The sequence below is a fragment of the Odontesthes bonariensis genome, chromosome 13 (genome assembly GCF_027942865.1).
Source record: "Odontesthes bonariensis isolate fOdoBon6 chromosome 13, fOdoBon6.hap1, whole genome shotgun sequence".
NCBI lineage: Eukaryota > Metazoa > Chordata > Actinopteri > Atheriniformes > Atherinopsidae > Odontesthes > Odontesthes bonariensis.
In genome coordinates this window covers 29443228-29465257 of record NC_134518.1, presented here as the reverse complement: position 1 = coordinate 29465257, position 22030 = coordinate 29443228, and the positions used below count along the sequence as shown (strand labels likewise).

The 22030-nt window shown below is 37.6% G+C and overlaps 1 protein-coding gene across 4 annotated transcripts in view; it reads right to left on the bottom strand.

The window, feature by feature from the left end:
• Positions 1 to 22030, bottom strand: part of gria2b (glutamate receptor, ionotropic, AMPA 2b) — a 51717-nt gene that overhangs the window by 6672 nt on the left and 23015 nt on the right. For all 4 annotated transcript variants that reach the window (XM_075481880.1, XM_075481879.1, XM_075481877.1 and 1 more), the window contains exons 3-12: positions 18079 to 18318; positions 10639 to 10835; positions 8812 to 8865; positions 8540 to 8698; positions 6806 to 6973; positions 2846 to 2950; positions 2531 to 2638; positions 2096 to 2302; positions 1616 to 1983; positions 214 to 412 (exon numbers count right to left, since the gene is read on the bottom strand). In XM_075481880.1, the coding sequence (XP_075337995.1) occupies positions 214 to 412; positions 1616 to 1983; positions 2096 to 2302; positions 2531 to 2638; positions 2846 to 2950; positions 6806 to 6973; positions 8540 to 8698; positions 8812 to 8865; positions 10639 to 10835; positions 18079 to 18318 (1805 nt within the window). The remainder of the gene's footprint in view (positions 1 to 213; positions 413 to 1615; positions 1984 to 2095; positions 2303 to 2530; positions 2639 to 2845; positions 2951 to 6805; positions 6974 to 8539; positions 8699 to 8811; positions 8866 to 10638; positions 10836 to 18078; positions 18319 to 22030) is intronic.

Below are 22030 nucleotides of genomic sequence, written 5' to 3'. Positions count from 1 at the left end.
TTGTATCTTGCATTTTTTTTCCTAATTTAAAATAATTGATATTGTTGGTTTGCTTTTCACTTGATCCATTATCTAAATCATCACCATGAATGTCTCAATACTCTTTATTTGCCTTCCATAGGCATGAATTGAAGAAAAACTATATAGAAAAAACACATTACACTCAGAGAAGTTGTTTCCATAGTTGTAGGGTAGAAGTGGAGTGTGTCTTACCCTAAAAAACTCTTTAGTGGAACCAGAGTCCAGAGTCCCATAAGCTATCTCAGTCTGTTTGGCCAGGTCTTCTGCACTTTCAATGGGAGACACCATTCTCTCAACAGTCAAGAAAGCAGCCAGGTTGGCCGTGTAGGAGGAGATAATGATTAAAGTGAAGAACCACCAGACACCACCAACAATACGCCCAGACAGCGATCTATAGCAGACACAAACAAAAAAAGCACATTTTCTCCTGTGATTTTTAGTGTGCTTTATCTCTCTGTGTGAATAAAGTAATCCAGCATCAGCTGAAAGATCTTTGGGTAAAATAAGATCAGTTTCCTGTGCTGGTTGTTTGCACACTTCTATTAAAATAAGGGCTATGTTGGGGGAAAGGAAGTAATTCAACAAGAATCTTTACATAACTTAAAATTGCAGCTTTGGAAACATGCAATTCTTATTATTTCTTTGTTTTTTTTTTACCCAAAAAATCTAAAAAAAAAAGGGTTACAAATAAAAATCAAGTCATTCAGCAATCCAGTGAACGATTTAAATCACAGTAATATTTACCAAGTGTGCAATAAAATTAAGTCAACATTTTAAAGAAAACATTTAGTTTTCTGTCATTTCAATAAGGCACCTATGAGATATAATAAAAACAAGAGTGACAAAACCAATTCAAAAGTTTAAGAAAGAAGGTGCCCTCAGTTGGGGACACATTATAAAGCAACACGCAACCCTGCATAGAGTCATGTTGACACCTCCCATATCACTGACATGAGATTTAAAGGCCAGGTTAAATCAGATGTTGATTCATATCTGTGGGGTATAAGACTCTATCCTTTCTAGCATGACTGCTGAGTTCCAGTGTTTACAATCACAAGTTACTCCATGCTCAGGTTAATATAAAACTATATTCAGTAAGAAAAATAATTGACTCACTATTATGGAAAAGGAAGACCTACAGCATACTTGAAAAGTCCACTTAATAGAAGCAGGAAATATGGACATGTTGCATCCCTTTTAAGTCACCAAATAACAATAATAATAAAAAAATGAATGAATAAATAAATTAATTAATTAATTTAAAAAAAATAATCGCACAAGACAACAGTTCTCACCAATTATGGTGTCACTCAGAAAAAAGGGGAATATATATATATATATATACTGTATTTATATATATATATGTATATAAGTATGTATATGACCATGTCACATTGCACTCTATATGCACCACAATTCATATCAACACAACAAAAAGTGGAAAGCTGAAACTATTATTCTGTTTAAGCAGTTATTTAAAAATAAAAAACACAAACCATGAACATTACAAGCAATAAAAACACATATCAATCCCTAGCCATTCTTTGCTAATTAAATCACAAGCAACATAGCGGTCTTAACTTCTCTGACCTACCTGGGTGAGATGTCACAGCCTTGTCTCATAAAGGCTCCAAGGGAGAACCACAGGCTGTTGAATATGCCAAACTCATTAGTAGATTCATTGGTCTGGATCTGGCCATCCTCATACTCTTCAGTGTGCCACTCATAGGGGCTAAAGCGGCTGACAAGGAACAGCACCACACTAACACCGATGTAGGCAAAAACAATACACATCCAAATCTCATAAGCCAGAGGGTCCAAGAAAGAGAAGACTCCAGGTTTGGATTTCTGAGGCTTCTTGATCATGATGGAGATTCCCAGGGACATGAAGGGTTTAGAGAAATCGATCACCTCCTCTCTTACTAATGTGATGGTCAAAGGCGCCACTGCAATGTCTGCTTTCTGTCAGTCCAAAGGGCACAAATGGAGACAGATTCAAAAAATCAAAATAGTTTTAAATCCATCTGTCATCTATTTTAAAAAGGCACGCCTTCAAATGAACAGAATAACTCACCCCATACACCAACTCTCCAACCATTCCATTCCAGATTTTAGTTTCTGCATCTCTTGCTCCATACTTTCCATCTCCCACTATTTTCAGCTGATACTTGAAGCCACAGTGCTTTGCTATCTCTGCAGCCAGATCAACACAGTAACCCTCGTAGCGGTCATTGTCCACAAAAAGGTCTGCATTCTTTTTCAGCATTACATATGGAGCTTCCTGGAGGAGGGAGGCAGAAACAGAGAACAATGGTCACTACAAAAGGTTGACTTACAATTTAAAAAGCAGCTTCAAAGACCAAGTTCTTGCACCGACTTGACAGTTCAATAAGAACGCAAGAGGGAAAAGCCATGTATAATGAAATAATTGACCTAGTGTTCCAAAAATGAAAATAAAAATGTAATGCACAATCACTGTAGCTATGAAACAATATATTATAATATTTACCAAAATGGTGGTGACAATAACTGTTTTGTTCTCCATTCCAGTTGTATCATTTGTAAACACATCAGATTTGGTGACAGCCATCTTGTCAACTTCATTCCAGTATCCAATCTGTATGGAGAAATATATAATTCATTTCAGAGAAAACATAAGGAATATTAATCAGCTTGAACACAGTTTACACATAACAAAGTGTACAAATGAATATACTATCTATCATAGAAAATAGGCCCTAATGGTGGTAATGGGTTTTCGAAAAGATAAAATAATAAACAAAAAGGTGTCATTCAGCGACCTCCAGGCCATCCAGAAACCTACCTTTACAGGACCATTTGTCTTTAACTCCATTATATTCACTGAGTAATTGACTCTCTTGCCATGTTGATCAAACTGAATGTTTCCTGTCAGGCCTTCCACACGAACCTTAGAGACATAACATCACAACTTTTAAAACATAGCCATTATCAAACTTTCTATCACAGCATGTAAGACTGCTCAGCCACATAAAGACAGATTTTTGTTGTGTTGGCAGTTGGATATGAGTAGTTATATGCAAAATTGTAAGTATATTCCAGAGATTTTATGAGTGACAATTGATAAAACTGAAACACAGGAAACGAAGATGCCTTTTCAAAGGAGGTTATCATTTCTATCTGTTTACAGGCATACACTGTAGATCTTAAATATTGTAGACACTTTTCAGAAGTGCAGAATGTTAGAATGCAAGTGTCCACATCAGGATGACTAGGCTCTTTGTAGAGTTTACTCAACCCAAGCAAGCTTTCTAGAATTAAGCCTAGACAATTTTCCTGTGAATCGATGTTGTGATCATATTAAGCAAGTGTATCTGCTAATGATGGTCACTGATTCGACTTACACTGCCTGTCCGCCACAAATCTGGATTATTCCCAGTTGTGAGAATACAGCTCACATGAATATCCTGCTGCCTGGAGCATTAACAAATGGGTAAATGGGTACAAAGACTACCTTCTGTAATGTGTGAAAACATCAGAAGAGTTTAACACCTTACGGGAAGTACATACATTTGTCAATTATTTGGGATCAGTTTTTCAAGTCTTGAAACTAATTTAGTAGAAGGCATAACTATTCATAGTTCTAAATAGTTATGTCCTATGGCGTGAATGCAAATAATGTGATTGACATGGTGGTAGTGTATGTTTAATTAATTTTATTCAGGCTATTTCAGTACATACTTTCTATGATGCCATACCCTAGTGCCAAGTTAGTTTGGACATCTATATGTGCTGCAAGAAAAACATGCTTCAAGCTACGTCATCAGTATTTAATCAGGACAGGGGCTCAGGATCTGTCTTTACTTGAATCAACTCAAAAATCTATTCACTGACAGTTTTGTTGCCCAGAACTGGTGCTTTTTGAGATCTAGATGGCTATTTACCATCCTCTCCCAAGTTATCTGAATTGACAAGCAGTGGGGATGAATCACTTAGAAGTGCAGTTTGTGTCCTGTTAGAATCTCCTAATCTCCAAAGTTGGTGATCCTAAATTGCTTGAAATATGTTTTTATCCTGAGCAAGAAAGCAGCACAAAGACAAAAAGATAATTAAACCACTGGTGTCCAGATTCGGGAGGAAATTACAGCATGGACTCAGCATGTACCGAGACACTTGGAAGAACATTTTTTCACCTCCTTTTTTATTGACAGGAAGATTCAGATTTCCTTGCAATTTCACAAACACACAGTTATGTTTAGGGGTGTTAATCAAAACACAACAGATGCATCCTCATGGCCTAACAATTATGCATGAATATTTTGAAACTTTTAGTCTCTGTGAACTGAGGGATGCCATAAAGCCTCTGTTTTCTTTTTACTTACATGAACATACACCAGGGTAAATGCCAGTCATCATAAAGTAAGGTGTTCAAAATAATCTGCCTTATAGGGGATCACTGTTTTTTCTTCTTTATGCAACCCAAATGTAAATGTTGATCGCACTGCTCGTCTTGCATTATGTGAGTTTAAGGCTTTAGTACCACACAGATTAGTAATGCCAGTGTAATTCAGATTCTCACTTTTACAAACTAATTCATTCAAACTGTGTCTGTGCTGTGATTTACCCTTGAATCTGGGCACCAGAAACTTTTGTTTTATTGCTGCTTTACAGATCAGCATGGAACTCCCTTTAAGGTTGTTTTGAACCATGAAACACATTTGGCGAAGAAATAACAGAGCGCTTTTGATTATCTTTCGTTTGCCCTCCAGGAGCAGCTGATAAGATATAAAAAGGACTCCTTATCAAAATCCCCTCACTTTCTCCTTACTTTTCTGGGAACCTTTGAAGTTAACAGCCATTAAGAAGCTTTACATGTGCTTTTGAGTGACCAAAAACCAGTGAACAAGTTCTGATTAACTGATTTGCCCATCATAACCTTATACTGTTTGGTTTGTTCTTGTCCTCATGGAGTGGTTAATGGAAACTTTTCTACATGTATTTTCATATTCTAATTTTTTGGGTACCAGGTATCTGGTACCAACTGATGAATTCTGCAGAAGCTCTTTGATAAAGCTGTCAATGCCTAAAATGTCTTAATTATTGAGGTTTCATCTTGTGTTGTTGACTCTCATTTCTGCTGTGTACCACAGAAAAGTTCAGACATAGTACGAAAGACACACAAAGTAGGGCAGTCAGGTGAAAATAAGTTTGAATCATAATTAATCCCATAACTCATTGTCATTAATTGCTATTCATCACAAATGTATCATGTTTTGTAACCCATTGATATATATTTCCAATTAAAACATTTTATGTGAAAATATGTGCTGCAATAGAAGCCTTGCGTTTTAGCAAAGTTGCATGTTGGTTAAACTGATTGTGACATAGGTGCTTTGGGGAGTGAATGAATAATCGGCAGAGCAAGCAGCAGAGCATACCAACAATGGCTGAATACAATTATGTAATCATCTCTAAGTGTTTAGATGGGCCTAGGTTTCTTGGCTTAGCTGGCATGAAATATAATCAGTCAGCTGGATGTACATCCGTGTTGAAACTAAACTCACTGAATAAGAGACCAGAGTGATTTCTTCCTCTGGTTTGTATAATGATAAGCAAACAATGATGTGGTGCATAACCACTGTCAAATGAAATAAACTTTTAATCAGAAATCTAATTTTACATCCACTTGCATCAACAGACATCATTTTCTCAACAGCGCCAAAGTGAGAGTGTGGTAACATGCTGTTAACATATATAAAAAACTATATGGCTTCATTAGATGGCTGATTGTTCTCAAGGGAATTCAGATAAATGATCCTAAAGCTTTGGTATTGAACATAAGAATTAAGTGTTATCTACTCAGATGATTTAGACTAAAATAAGATGACTAAAATATTACTTTGATCAAAGTAAATATTCTGATTATATATGAATCCACAACAGCCACAGGTTTGAGTGTGATCTGTGAAGAGGCACTCTGACTTCAATTTTGAATTCAAAGTCTGAAACCTGGAAAACTTCAGAGAAAATTTTTTTAATTTTAGTAAACCTAATCTTGCTTTCCATCAAAGTACAAAGGGCAGTCGGTGAGTAGACCTGTTTTTCTTCTGAAGAATGGCTGTCAGTACTGGAAGTCTGTGTATATGCATGCTGAAAACATCAGTTTTGAATCAATCTCTTTGAAGTACTTTCAGCTTTGTGGGCGTTTTCTGCATTTCCAAAGGGAGATCTGCTGTTACCATGGCTACACGTCTTCACCAACAAGAGAAACAAATAATCTCACAGTTTCAATTTGAATTCTCACTTTGTCTCCTTCTTATGGTTTGGACCAGAAAAAACGTCAGGTGACTGGATGCTATAACTGTCTATCACGGTAAAAGTTAAACAGGTCAGACCAGCAAAATACAGTGACCAGAACCGATGGCAACAAAAGTGTAGCTATTGCTGACTGTCATCACACTTAGTAGCTGCCAGTAGCTGCCAGGAAAGAACACAGACTTGTCTGAACTTCTGTGGTTGAGCCACAAACTGAAATCTTGAAACTTGGCATGATGGATTCTCTTGTCACAGCAGTGTCATAAATATGCTCATACCCTTTATCATGCTTATTAAAAAGCAGCAGCTGCTCAGACACATTGCTTCAGACGAGGATGAAAACTAGATTTTGACATAGTTTATTCTTTATTCCAAAACCATGTTAAGTGCATCCAATGGAAAAAACTTCATTGACTGCATCGGTTTTTAATTAGCTTCAAGATATAATAATAACTGATGAGGAACATGCTCAGTGACAACAGGACATTACCTGTTTCAGTGCTCGCTCGATTTCCACTCCCTGAGACCATGGCACAGCAGGATTGGCCAAGCAGTCACCATTGTTGGGTCTCTTGTTAAATTCAGTGCGTTGTTTTTGTAGATATCGAAAGGCTTCTGTCATCACTTGTACAGCATCGTAGGTCAGAGCTGATGTGTACTAAAGGACGGAAAATGGGAGGAATTATGACTTTCAAAGCAAAAAACTTTTCTCTCGGTTTAACCTTAAGCCCTGACCTTCACACCAGTACAATGTCAATTCAAGTTTTTTTTTATCAATAAGTGATCAATAAACAGCAGATAGCTGCTGCTCTTTTGTATTGGTATGACTGGTCAGAGCTTGATATACACTAAAATACATTAAAGAGAGTGGAAAGAAATCTAATGATGAGACCCTCCAGGTCAATGCTTTCATTAATTTATCCATTTATTTTCTTCAAAACATATAATATAAATAAAATATTTTTGATAATTTGTAATAATGGTTGAGGAAATTCCATTGCAATTCTAAATAATTAAGATAAATCTGTAGGGTCCTAATTAGTGAGTAGCCACTGTAATTGGGACTTTGGGACTCGTCTTAACATCTGTGCATCTAAGTATTTTCCTGCAACATTTACAGACTTTCTCCTTTGAAGCCATCAAGTCTCTGCCTCATGTCCAGCCATTAATCTTGGCTGCAACCTAATTTAATCAATTTTTAGAATAATGAGTTGACAAAACAGCCCCCAACTGCAATTTTTAACCTTAAATTAATTCTTTGAATAATTGAGGTTCACCAAAGTGGGGCACTTTGTAAATAATATATCCCCCACTGAAGTTCTAAACCACACAAACACTCATCACTCCGCCTGCTCATTAGCCTCCATGGTATTTTTACATCGCGGTATTTTCTACATCCTAATTGAGAGCATCTTATATCAGTGGTCCCCAACCCCCGGGCCCCCGGACCGGTACCGGTCCGTGGGTCGTTTGGTACTGGGCCACACAGAAAGAATAAATAACTTACATTATTTTAGTTTTATTTATTATCCGAGTCTGAACAATGTTTTATTTTGAAAAATGACCGAATTCTCTCTTTTACATCCGTCCATGACTCACTCTTGACACGTGTCAAGATGCTTGTCTCGGTCACGTGACACATTATCGCTAATATTAAACCCACAAGTTAGCAAAATGAGTAAAAAACAGACGTCTTTGGAAAGTTTCTTTGCAAGGAGGAAAAGGCCCAGTGAGGAGACAGAAGAAGAGCCTATGACCACTAAGAAAAAGAAAACTGCATTTAACAGACAATACCAGGAGATCTATTTAAAATATGGATTTATCGCGACAGGTGATTCTCACGCACCAAGCCCGCTCTCTATAATATGCGGTGACCGGCTCTAACCTTAAAGGCCGGTCCGTGTCTGACAGTAAACTGGTCCGTGGCTCAAAAACGGTTGGGGACCGCTGTCTTATATGTTTGACGTTGTGCTTTTATTTTTCCATTATAGTAAGTTGATATTATTTTGTAAATGTGAAAATGCTTTTTCATTCAGATTTCAACCAGACTCAGAAGTCTGACTGTTTGGTCATTAAGAGAGATGGAACATTTTCCATATTTGAAACTATTAGGCAGGAGAATATTTCTAGTACTTTGAGGGTACACATCGGAAGACAAATGTGTATTATTTAAAAAATCCAGCCCATGAAAGAACCAACATCCTTTCCGTGTGCTGGAGCTCACCCTTATTTTGCTGTCAGCTCCTGGATACTCCTTTTCCTCCAGGGCATCCCAACGCTGGTCAAACTTGGAAACCAAAGGATCATCAAAGTCAACAATCTGAAAGCCTGAAACGTTGGCTCCACCATACTGAATTTTGGACAAGTCCCCATCGATGAAACCCTAAAAATATCAAAATAAAAATTAATCAACTGTATCCAGAATCAATGCACAACATTAAAAAGTCATTAAGGAACGAATAAAATTTCCATTATATGGAAGTTACTTCAACTTACCAAATTGGCTATAATGTAGTGATAGCCTTTAACATGACGGCCAATTGTGATGACCTGCAAGATTGAATGAGAAACATGGGTCATACAGAAGGAAAGCAAACGTCCCACTACACTAACTCCAAGGCAATGAAGATAACTTAAGCAAAGGGTTTGTAACAAGATCCTATTCTATGCCAATTATGGTAGTATATGACAGTTATAGTATGACTCTGGTTTTAGCTTTGTCTTTGTTATTATGAAAAACTTGAGATGTAATTCTTCAATAGACCAAGAGCTTGAAACCAAAAAGAGCAATGATAAATATGATAAAGGTTGACTCCAAACTGCACAAATCCACCACTATCTTCATACATCATTATTTGTCACTATCGTCCTGAACGTGGATGAGAGACCCAGTCATGAAAAGAAAAAAAAATTAGGACATGTTGGTGACTGCATTCAAATACTGAAAAACATAGATATAATTTTCCCAACCCAATGCTTTTAACAGTAACACGAAAGGAAGAAGAAGGAAAATGATATACATATCATATCCATGGTCTTTTTCAGTATTTCATATAGAAATGAAAACCGAAATGAATTGTGCTGTTTGACTGCCAGCTCCATTTGTCAGGGCTCCTACTTGACACTTATTTTGATAATAACATTTTGCGTCTCCTATGTAAATGCATTTGACATTAAGCAAAAAACTTCCCCCTGAAGAGTCTGTTTTTCCCTGATAAAGTACCGACAATTCTGTAGACATCGACTTCAGTCAGCATTTGGTTAGAAAGACACTGCAAAGCTTTAAATGCTAATCAATAAGCTTCTCTCGTGGGTAAAAGGTTAAGTAAAAATAACTTGTTTGTTTCCATTAGTTTTGCCTTTAATGGCAGTTTAGTTTCACTCTAAATGACTAATTAGTATAATTGTTATGGTTCCATTTTACATCTGTTGGACTGCTGGGTCCATACGACAGTGCTGTTCTTCTAAATTGCACATATTTAAACTAAATATAACTTTTGTTTTGCTGGAAGAATTCATGGATAACAAGGTTGTTAGCATCTCCTGTTTTCACATTGTTCCACTCCTTTTTTAATCACTGCATCCACTGTCAGTGGCATTTCACTCTGTCGCAAGGTCAAAAATGAGAATTCTAATAATCAAACAAAATCCACCTCAGGTAGTTTTTAGGTGAAGAATCATGAACGTCTTTCATCATGTCAGTGGTACGCATATTTTTATGCAAGATTGTCCTCTTTCCTTGTTTTCCAACCCTATCCAGGTGACGTTACAGTCTAAAGCCATTCAAGAAATAACAAAGTTTAATTGTAACATGCTGTGTGCACATAAAACTATGAAAACCTATAAAATGGCATCCATATGGCACACCTTACCTCAAAATGTACCAAAGTTATTTCTGGTGCTTTGTTTTTTTAATCTAGCCTGAGGATGAAAAAAGCGATTCAATAAATTGCTGTTGTGTCACTGACATGACATACGTTGGTCTTGATCTCCTGTCTCACAAAGGTCGTGGTTGAGAGCGCAGCACTAGCTGCTCCATCCAGCCACCCCTCTTTTCTCCTTATGTGAACTTTTTAAACAATAGACTTGACAATGATGTCAGCTCCTGTGTGGAAACACTTATATAAGGGTGTATTTCCCTCGCGCTGCTTGAAGGGTCAGTACTTTCCAAGACAGAATTATGAGTATTTAAGGACAAACGACACATATGACTCAAGTGGAGGACTTGTTCTGTTATACATAAAAAGCCTATAGCATGTGTTACTCTGCAAATAGTTCAAGCTTAAAAGAGGGACTAGACAAAAACTGCCCACTCTATAGTACCTGCTCCATGATGTCTTTCACTTTGTCCTGTTCACAGTCCAGGATCACCCTCCTCTCCTTCTTGTTCTCCAAATCTTGGAACAGTGAGCGGTAAGCTTCATCCTTCCTCTCATCTTTCAGATTCCCGACATTGATGGCTGTCACATGCCACTTCTTTTCTGCTGCTGTATCCAGAACAACCTGCAGTGTTGTGAGGCCTGGGGATAGAATCCTCAGAGTCACATTATTCATCATCTCTGGCTGACAATGAATCATCATTAGCCTTTTAGGTTGTGATCTTTAACTTTTTGTTGGCCCACATATAGGCAGCATCACATGATACTTTCAATAGAAACCACAGAGAAATTCAAAGCAAAAATACAAAAGAGCCATTGGTAACGGCAGATTAAACTAAATAACCTAAAAACAAATTACGTGGCAGATGCAACCTGTTCAGAAGCATATTTTGTTTTTTTGCTCAAGGCTTAGTTCATTGTCTGCCTTCAAACCCTGTGGAGTTTTTATTGCGACTGGGTGCCTTATATAAAGAGCTCATCCGGATGAGTCACAGGTGTTCTGATGTGAGCCTGTCCAACATGTGGGAGGAAAATAGCTCCAACAATACACTTGACTGGATCAATACCAATACTGCTAAATCACTGTACTGCATGTTGGTGCGGTCCTCAGCATGAGTTTCTCAACATTTTTCTTGATTTTTCTTTTTCGCAGTTTAGTTAATGACAGAACAATCTACTCAGGATGAGCTTACACCAGGGATGTCCACAGCCGGTCCTCGGCCGCTGTCCTGCAGATTTTGGATGTTTCCATGCTTCAGCACACCTGATTCAGATCAATGCATCATTAGCAGGCTTGTGCAGAACTTAACAATCTTTTAAAGAGATCCATTTCATTTGAATCAGGTGTGTTACTCAGGTGTGTGGTACTCAGATTTTAGAAGGTTAAAGGATTACAGCTTCCATTTAAACTCATATTCCTATTACCCACACTGTCTACTTTCCTTGTTGAATCTTTGCTGTTAGCGATTGCTGGTCTGCAGAGAACAGTTAGAGTGGTTTGATAAAGGGTTGAGTGTTTCACTCCAACTTGCTACAGTGAAGTGAATTACAGATGTAATCAATTTGCAACGGGGCTATGATTTTATGACATTGGAGAGGAAAATGGAGGCTTGCAATTTTATCTGTGTGGATTATACATCATGGTTACAGTAAGGCCATCATGGTGTAGTTAAATTTGACTGTTTAATTAATGCTTATTAAATGAGGTAATTAGGATTCAGACTGATTTACAGTGACAATAAAGAAAGAACGAAAGCAAAATGTCAAAGGAATTGATCATTTTGCAGTAATGTTTGTTAAGGTTTAATGATAATTTAAGTTCATAATAGCATAAATCATACTTACAACATAATCAAAAGTATTTGAGTTGTAGTGTCAAGCGCAGTGCCGACACTGCATATTGAAATTCATTCTGATGACACTCCTCACATAGTGTGGTTTACTGGGAAAATACATGCATGGAATACAAGCACAAGACTATAACACTCTTTAGCTTTTCTTGATTAGAACTGATGTGGAAGTTGGCTCCACTGTGTTCTCTTGCAGACCACAGACTTCTGTATGACGTGATGGTTATAATCATTTCATATGTTATGTGTTGGCTTGCTTCCAAGGCTGTGCCATCCATTTAAACAGGCGCAGAGCTACCACTGTGCAGGGGAGCAGAGATGACCTCTTATTTATCCTGAAGTTGTGCTAAATTTAAATGAACAGGAGAATAAGGAGTCATGACCCAATGTGCTAAGTAGGCTTTTTTTTTTCCGGCAAGAAATTGACAAAGCATGGGAGAAATGATAAGCTGTGATGTGTATATTCCCTTTTTTTTTTTCCCAGTGACACTTTATCTCATGCAAACAAACTTTATTGTAAAAGCTAAACTTTGTTCTCACTAATATTAAAACCTAAAATGACATGAATTTTTTAGCATAAAATGATGAAAGACAATTCACCAGAGACTAAAATGAGCTCATAAATATTTCACAGAGAAAATCAATCCAGTATCCTGAAGTACATCTTCATATCAGCCTTAATCACTTTGGGCTACTTTGACCTCATTCCTTCTCTGTGTTTAAACATTTATTCTAAAGTAAACTTGTCACCTATCTGCATAATGCCATTTAAAGCATCACAATTAACTGGAAAGAACTATATAACTATAATTTGGCCAGGTTGTCGAAAATCATTTTGTATTTATTTTATTTATTCAACTTTGAACTTGAACTTATTCAGAGGGCCTAGTTCCTGTGCAGTTATAAACATGTAAACAATGGACAGCCACTGTACTGAAAAAGAGAGGCCAATGAAAATTCAAATTTTTCAGGCTATTAAACGGACATTATCACTTGTTATCGTTCCCATGGAGATCGATAAAAAGGTATCCCTTTCATTCTCAGGAGGCTAAGTCAGATTTCATCATCTATTCCGATAACTAATAAAAAGATACCCAGATCACATAGGCAGCCATTATGCATGTCTCCTTTTTTTTGATGTCTCCTTTATCCCTCTGTAATCATATGTAGTCACGCCATTTCTAGATAATAACAGCTAATTAAAAACTTTTTTTATTAACTTATTCTAAAAAGAAAAGTGTCAGGAACATTTGAGTGACACTAATCTAACTATATCTCTTTGTACATTGCTCCTAATTAGATGCATCTAATTTGCTAATTTTAGCATAAAGCCAAGAAAAAGGAAGGAAAAGATTGTGTTGCACCGCTGAAAGGAGAAAAAAAAAGAATTGTGACAAACTATTACTGAGCAGAGCTGAATTCCCAATTCCCAAGTATTTATGTTGAGCTAAGCCAACGAGTTGCTGGCTGTAGGCTATTTTCTACAATATAAACATGAAAATATTTTGTAACTGTCAAAACCAACCAAAAAAGACAAATTAAAATATTTTCAAAAATGTCTAGATGTTGATGTGTACAGAAAATTCTATCTTTTCAAAATGATTTAAACTTATTCCATTGACTAAATCTTATTTACCAATGGAAACTTTGTTTTTCATTAATAAGGCATTGGTTGCTCCCTATATAAAAAAGGGCAGTGATTTGTGTGTCACAGGCACAGGTGCTAAGTGACATCTTGTGCATACTTCAGAGACACCAGAGCAGCAGTGTTTACCACTCTGAGAACTAACTGGATCTTTTGTCGCTTGGGCTAAAACATTTTCACTACACAAAGGGAACATTTGTTTCGTTCATGTGCACCACAGGATGGAATGTAAACTGCCCCTGTTATTAAACTGTTCCTAAAGTTATTAAGATGCTTTTACAGGAGTCATAATCAAGGTGCCATTGCTATGATCTGGTGGAACATACAAGTACAACTGTTTATTTGAGAACATTTGAAACTTTAATCTGCTAAATAAATATGGTAAAGAAATACAGAAGAAGAGTGCCCATATGATTCCAATCAACTTAACTGACACTGTAGGTGCTGTTTCATCCAGTCTCAATGTGCTAATAGAATTCATCATAACCGGTGGCAACTCCATCGCCTCCTTTCTCTTGGTTCCGTGAGAAACACCCACACACAGACATCCTTGCATCATTTACCAACAGGCTCAGTCACTTATAATCTCCCTCTCTCCTTCTCTCTCCCCCTCTCTTGCTACACTTTGGTTGCCATGGGAATGAGAGGATCACGCTGACCTAATTAGACAGCCATGCAATGATGAAATATGCACAACAGGCTCCTTAGTGCCTCTGTGGACGTACAGTAGGGAGAGCAGGTCATTGCTAGCATTAACATGGGGACAATCTAAAACAGCTTGTGCTTCTGATTTTAGAGAGGAGCAGTATTTGATCCCTCTCCAAGTCAGAACAAGACTAACTTAGCAGTGAATACTAGGAAGGAAAAAGAGATGAGGAACTGCGCAGTACATGAGACAAAAGGAAAATAATGTGAGAGAAGACTGAGTGTGTGTAGGAGCAAGAAAAGATGCAGTGGGGGAGTGTAAGTGATGTAAAACGATAGAGAGTTAATAGTAATCCCTCTTAATCCATTGGCAGAACGCTACACTGTATTCAGCCTAAACATGTAGTGATCCCACTTGTCTGAGCTGATTTACCACCTATTACCTTAAGACACTCGGGATAGTAATTACATGTTGCAGAGAGCCAGATTTGGGCTTTCAAAAGATCCCAACACTTGTACTTTTAGAGTGTTGTAATTAAAAATAATTCTACATTGACAAGTAAAGAAAAGGTTGACTTAAGAAATATAAACTGAAGAACAAGTCTCCTTTATAGGAAACAAGACTGGAACTGGATACAACTGAGGTTTTCCATGTTTTTCAGTACAGTTGGATTATTCAAATAAAGTTACACTCTCTGAGGAAAAGAGTTTTCCTTTGAAGTGCGTGTTGATATTTCTATGTTGCAGGAGTCTGCATTGTTCTCCAAAGGGAAAAATAGCCAAATCTTGATTAGAAGGTCATGCTAGAAAATGAGTCACATGACACAACAAAATTATGTAAGGCACAAGCAGGAATTTTACTGTTAATCTATTATTATGCTTTATTACTGGTAGTTTTATTTTATTACCCGTTACTTTCTTGTACTCAACTGCCTTCATCTTTAAACTGAGCTGCCTCTGTTTTGAAAAAGCTGCATTTATCAACCTCATAAAGCATATGAAACTTTTCAGACACTGAAGGGAAATGTTGACTCAGAGGAACATAATCTTACTTCCAGACTTTTACACTATCATGCGAAATAGAGAAGAAGTAAGTTAGTCTGGATATTACAGTTTGAGGGGGGAGATTTTTTATTTCTAATTAATTCAGCCTATCACGTTAAGCAGGGTCATAACTACAGGAGCTCTTACTTCTTTATACAGGCATTTCACTCACTGAAAAAGAAAGGGAGATCATTTCTTCGTTTTTTTTCACCAGCTACATAATTTGACCCTATTCAGGTCGACTTGTTGACTTAAACGTATAAACTAATACTGATAAATAGCGTGTGCTATCTTTTGGCATTCACTCCTTTGAATTAAATCCACAACAATAAATCACGTATTTTTTTCAGGGAATATTTGTCAGTCTAACAGATTTGTAGATCAAAAGGTTGATTTAGCTTCAAATTAGGGTTGTGGCCAGATTAAAACTGGTTTGAATACGCTTTATTCATTGGATCCAAGAACTTTGTGGGGACTGATATTTAAAGGGCTGTTTCAACACAAAACTTTGTTTTAGAGTTAGAGGTATAATTATAAATGTCATGGTTAGGTTAAGAGTTAAAGCTATGGTAGGTAATCCTAGAGAGCTAGCAAGAGAGCTAGCAAGATTCGAAAGTGTCCACTCCTCTAAGCTCCACCCCCCCCTCCCCATTCCGTCAGTGCTTCATCCAAAGCCGGTGGAACCGCATGCGCACATGGAGCAGGGAGCCGGCAGAGGGGGGCGTAGGCAGAAAGCAGAGGCATCTGATTGGTTTTTTGTAGGCGACCAATCCGAGATCAGCGGGACGCTGATCTCGGATTGGTCAGCTTTTTCTCAGTCCTGCAGCTGCCACAGAGGTCTGATTATTTTTGTCCCTTTTTCTAAATACATCTTGTATAGATTTCTCTCAGGATAGACGGACCATTTCACCCAGTATTACAAAATGTGTTTCTGAACAGGATTACCAACCATGTCTTTAAGGTAACTCCAGAATTCTGAATTAGGTCTACTTACATTATGAAAGTGAAACAATTATGTTTTACAAACAACTTCATACTTCAAAAGAGGTTTTACAGTCAAATACGTTTGTCTGCCCAACTCTACGAGGCAAAGTCAAGCATTATTCTGAAATTTGATTCCAAGGTCAACACCCTCTACCATCATTAATATTCAGTCCTTGCCCATTGTGGTGTTGTCTATAAAAAGCATAGATATGGGTTATGACAATGATATGACTGATATATCCTGTTGTAAACATCCTCTGACAGTTGATGTAAAGATGTGACACTTAATCAGAATATTGCACAGCCTGTATGATTTTTTGTAATTGAATGGATTCTCTTTACTGTTGCCATGTCTGACCTCTTGTCCTGCATGTCTATTCTGTGCAGCTCATGTGGCTTCCATCAAAATTACACTCCATGTGGATATTTAGCAGAGCAGAGAGGAAAGCTGATTTTGTGATCCTTCTAGAGTCATTTTCCCACATACCCTGCTGTCCTAAGCTATTTTTCAGATGTTCCAGAGTGTCAGGACTTAAGTAGAAATGTCTTAGCCATTAACACCTGATTTGTTAGGGTGGTTTTCCACCCAGCCCCTTGATTCAATTCTGTGATTCTGTGCTGTGAGAGCACAGAAAAAGCAGAAAATATCCTGATGTGTTGTACAGGTGATAATAGCGACGGCTGAAAAACTCTGTTCAGCCTATGGACACAGTTTATTGCACAATTACCAAATGTCACTGATGGTTCCTTTCTGTGCGACTAAAAAAAACCTTGAGGTAGGAGCCTAATAGTTCAAGGACCTACAAATATTCTAAGTATCCTGAGGTGCAAACACAAAAAAAGGATTGTCCTCCGTCAGTAGTCTGATGTTTGATGATGGGTGGAGTTGACTGTCCTCTCACTAAAAGATGTGAGCCAGAGGCCAATGGAGCAAGAGCTGGTCGCTCAACAGATACAAATAAGTATGAACTGTGGAGTTGTAAAGCAAAAGCAGTGCATACTGTGTCATAAAATGACTTAATCTATACATGTAAAGTTACTAAATAAATCAGATAAATCTAGTTTAAAATGTGAGTAAAACATTCAATTGATTAACTGGGCTGGGATAACAGCTCATATTACTTGCAACTTACATGCACATATGTCTATTGATCAACAATTTGAAAACTCAATTCACACATATTTCACAATGTAGGTAAGGTGCAGCATTTCATTTGTGTGAAGTGTTCATATCATATGAACACAACAGTAACAAATCCAGAGCGAGTATGGAAATCAACAGCTGCAGATAATTTCATCTCTACTGAACCGTAAGATGACCTGGACTGCCGCCCCTACCCTTCAACTTCCATAAAAAACTACTCAAACACAGGAACTGACATAGCTGATTGGGTGTGACAAGTGGGTTGTGTTGAAACAAAATGCCCTGACCTTCCTTTACCTGTACTGTTTAACTCCCACAGAGTGGATTTATGCTTTTTTTTTAACTGTTTTGCATGTATGCTGCATGCAAGAGAAATCTAATGTGCAGTTATAACCCAAAATGTATTCCTGAAAGCATTGTCTACTCTCCATATCCAAAACTCAAGCCTAGTAGTTTGACAACTGATGGAAGCCGCAGCTTTTAGAAGTATTTTTAAGAATCAAGCTTGTGAGAACTTTAAAATAAGAGCTTGAAGCAGACTTTCAAAATTATCTTAAGGGGTCAATGACTTACCTCGATCACTGTCGTACAAATAGGCAAACTTGTCCCATTTATAGTATTCGATAAGACTTAGGAGGGGCCCCTTGATATCAGGTCGCATCTGGATAATGAACTGCTGATTTCCATCCAGAGGGAAGCTGGGCGTAATGAAGGAGACGTGTAGTGTCCCACAAAAAGATGTGATAGTGTTAACAGACTTCTTGTCGTAGAATCCGAAGATGGCGTAAACTCCTCTGGAGAACTGTGAACAGACTGAAAAAGAAAGAGATATGTTAAAAGACACATAAAGTTAAATTTATCTCAATTCTTCAATTATTGTGGGCTCATTTTAGCAATTAGCAATTTATTTGGCCTAAATAATCCAATATTTATTTTTCTACAATCCCTTATTGCATATTTGGGTCAAGCACAACTATTAAGAGACGTCTCAGTTTCTCTTTCAGCTGATTAATGGATGCTTTTCCATAAGCTCTGTCAAGGGAGTGCTTGTATTCAACAGTAAAATATCTGCTGTATGCCAGTCACTTTGTGGAGCTTTTATGAGATGCCAAATGTTTTTTTTTAAATTCCCAAAAACTGCACGTTAGATCTTCCGTTTGATTTCTGCCTCGGCTGAGAAACAATGAACTTGTCTCCCATGTATATGAATATGTCTACATATGAAAAAGAAACTACACCCTCTTTCACTTCTAAGGTTTAACACATCAGGGTATTAAATTACATCATCTGGTTCTTAGCAGGTCTTAAAATGAGGTGAATACAACCACAGATAAAAATCATTGCATGACTTATTACACTCCTTTGACATCAAACCACCTCTTTTTTATTTCGGCAACATAACGAACTACAGGTTACATGGTATTAACAGCACTCGTAATTGCTTCCCATTGCTTCGCTTTAGCAGGTCCGGTAATTCCACTGCTGACACTGCTAGAAATGACAGATTTTCCTTTTTGGATCTCTGAAAGCAGAACTTGAGTCTCAGAGCCCGTAAAGTTGTTCTTTTTGCGCCTTGATGCCATTCTCATGACTGAACACTCAACACTTCCTGGTACAGGAGCGAGGAAGCACAGCTCCTAATATGGTATTATTTTGGGCGTGGAGTATGCAAATTTACTATCCTCGTGCACTTAAATACGCATGGGTGGGATTCATCATTTACGCAGATCGTTTACACACTTTTTCTGAAGTTAAGAGCGTTTGTTGAATCTGACGTGACATGTTCGTACGAGGCCTTCTTATGAAAAAAGTGAGAGAAATTTAGAATAAAAATACGAAAATGTTCTTGCATGAGGCCCATTGTCCTGTAGCATGACTCAGTTTCAGCAAAACTTCATCTGTCAAGGAGATGGCCTCACATTTCATTCAAGACTGTTTTGGTATACAAGGGAGTTCATGGTTGCCTCAATGACTGCTCAATGAAGTGCCCAGGTTTTATGGCCGCAAGACAAGCCCCAAATATTATCCATCCACCATCATGCTGAACAGTTCATATGACGTGTCTGTGCCGGCATGCTTGTTTGGTTTTCTCGTAACGTAATGCTGTGCATTATGACATCTCCACTTTGGTCTTGTTTGTCAAGACATTATTCCAGAAGTCTTGTGGTCTGTTCAGACACTTTGGGAACCTAAGCTGTGCAGCCATGTTATTTTTAGAGATAAGAGGCTTTTTCCTGGCAACCTTTCCAAACAATGCATACTCAGTCAGCCTTTTTCTAATTGCACTGACATTAACATTAACATTTAATATACCTACTTTGGTCTTTAGAATCTGATGTGTAGATCTGGTGTTTTTCCTTTTTAATTTTTTTTGCAACGGAGCTGAGCTTCCTGGGAAGATTATTTCAATAATAATAAAACAACAATAATTCTGATTCTATGTCAGTTTCACAAAGCATTCTAACTTCTTTGGAATTGGGGTTGTGGTCATCACCAATAATAAGTAGCATCTGTGTCAACTTTATATAACGTAATATCTGAAGTACATCTCGGGATGCCATTAAATTTGAATCATTACCTTTGTTAGGAAGGCTTTTGCCCGTGCCACTGACATTTATCACAGCTGTGTCATATCAGATTATTTGTACAACATCTTCGTGCTGCTGACTTTGCAAAATTATCTTGTTCAACATTCACGACCCATGCTCAGGTACATAGGGTACAGGAATGTTGCTGGCTTACAACAGTCATTATGCAAAGACCGGAAAAGGGCACTATAGACTCAAGGTTAACGTAAATACTAAAATTGTAAGTAAGCCTGCGGTTGCAGGCTTTTCCTCTAACACTGGGGTCAGCAGACTGGCATGTTACTTGTAAATGTGTATTGATCAAATGTGAGTGAATCAAGATTATTGACTAAGATATATGTGTTTTCGATTGTAATTAATCTAATGAGTCATTTCCTCTTCCACAATATTACTGGCACCACTTGCTGACAAAGAGAATTGAAGTCCATATATCACATGTCAGTTCGCCTGATGTAGGAACTGTATGCATTGTGCCACGTCTGTGCGGTCTCTACCTGCTTTCTTTGATTAAATTCAAATGTACCAGATACAGAACTCCTGTGATTTGTCATTAAAAAGTATTATTTTGCCTTTAAACATTCGTTTTAAGAAGAGATGTTTTAGTGATGACACAATTTTTTCTTTAAGCAGCTTTAATCATAAAGGTAATGGTAAAGCAGCTTCATTAGAAAAGCTTGGGTTGTAAATAGGGATGTCTCGATCAGGTTTTTTTGCCCCTGAGTCCGACTCATTTGATTTTGAGTATCTGCCGATACCGAGTCCCGATCCGATACTTCTATTACATTAAGAAAAAGGAGAACGGCGAAGAAACAGGTCCAGGATGTCCCGGATTTTTTAGTTTATTCACTTATTTTATCATTTAACACTTTTAAACAGACCACTTCTGTCAGGTAGCTTGAAAAACAAAAGTAATCAAGTAATAAACAAATTCTTCACATTGTAGTTTAGTGCAACAATGTCTAATATAAAAACGAGCAGCAGCTCAACTTGAAATACCTGGCAGGCATGTAAACAAATGAGCAAATAAAAGTTCCACAGTGTTATAAAGTAAGGTCAGTAATGTGCTTTTCGGAACTGCACTCCTAATTCTTAGCAATTCAATAGCAGCTCTCCTCGCTCGCAGATCCAGATCCATGGTGCAATACGAAATAATGTTCCATTGCTGACGATTTATACACATTAATTTCCCTCCAAAACTCAAATTTTTAGAGGGAGAAACTTCGGTTATTTACTTTCCCCCGGAGCCATTCTACCGTATGTTCTATCTACAACTTCCTATACACGCCCACTGTAGTAGCAACACGGCGACACTAGGCATCCAATCCGGCGAGTTAAGTTGACGTGACGGAACAATGGACGCCTAGCGTTACTGCCCTCAGCAAAGTGACGTCATGCCGCATGCATTGTTTCTGTGTGGAGTTGAAACCATAGACATACAAATTCTGAAGTTATGATTATTGTAGTTGGGGATATACACCTTCCTCAGTCGAAATAAATGTAATGTGGGGGCATTGGAGACCCATCCAAGATGGCGGCCGTGCTGATACGTCAGCTCTAAGTCTACGTATATTATGTCTATAGTTGAGACGGTCTGACTCTGTACCACCACATAACAGCAAATACTAAGCTGTTATTTTTTCCCATTTGTTTTTAATATTGTAGTTCTGATAAAAAAATAAATTATGAGAATAAATGTACATATATAGATAGGCTACATATCCGATCGCTGATCGGAATGAAAAGTCCGATTCCGATCAGTCTGAAACCATGTGATTGGCCCCGATTTCCGATCACGTGATTGGATATGGACATCCCTAGTTTTAAACTAACAGCAGATAATTAAAATCTGACTCTGGCCAAAGAGTCACAAGGCCTGCAGTAATGAGTCTGTGTCCATTCTTAAACTTTGTCCATGCCAAAGAAAACAGACTTACAAG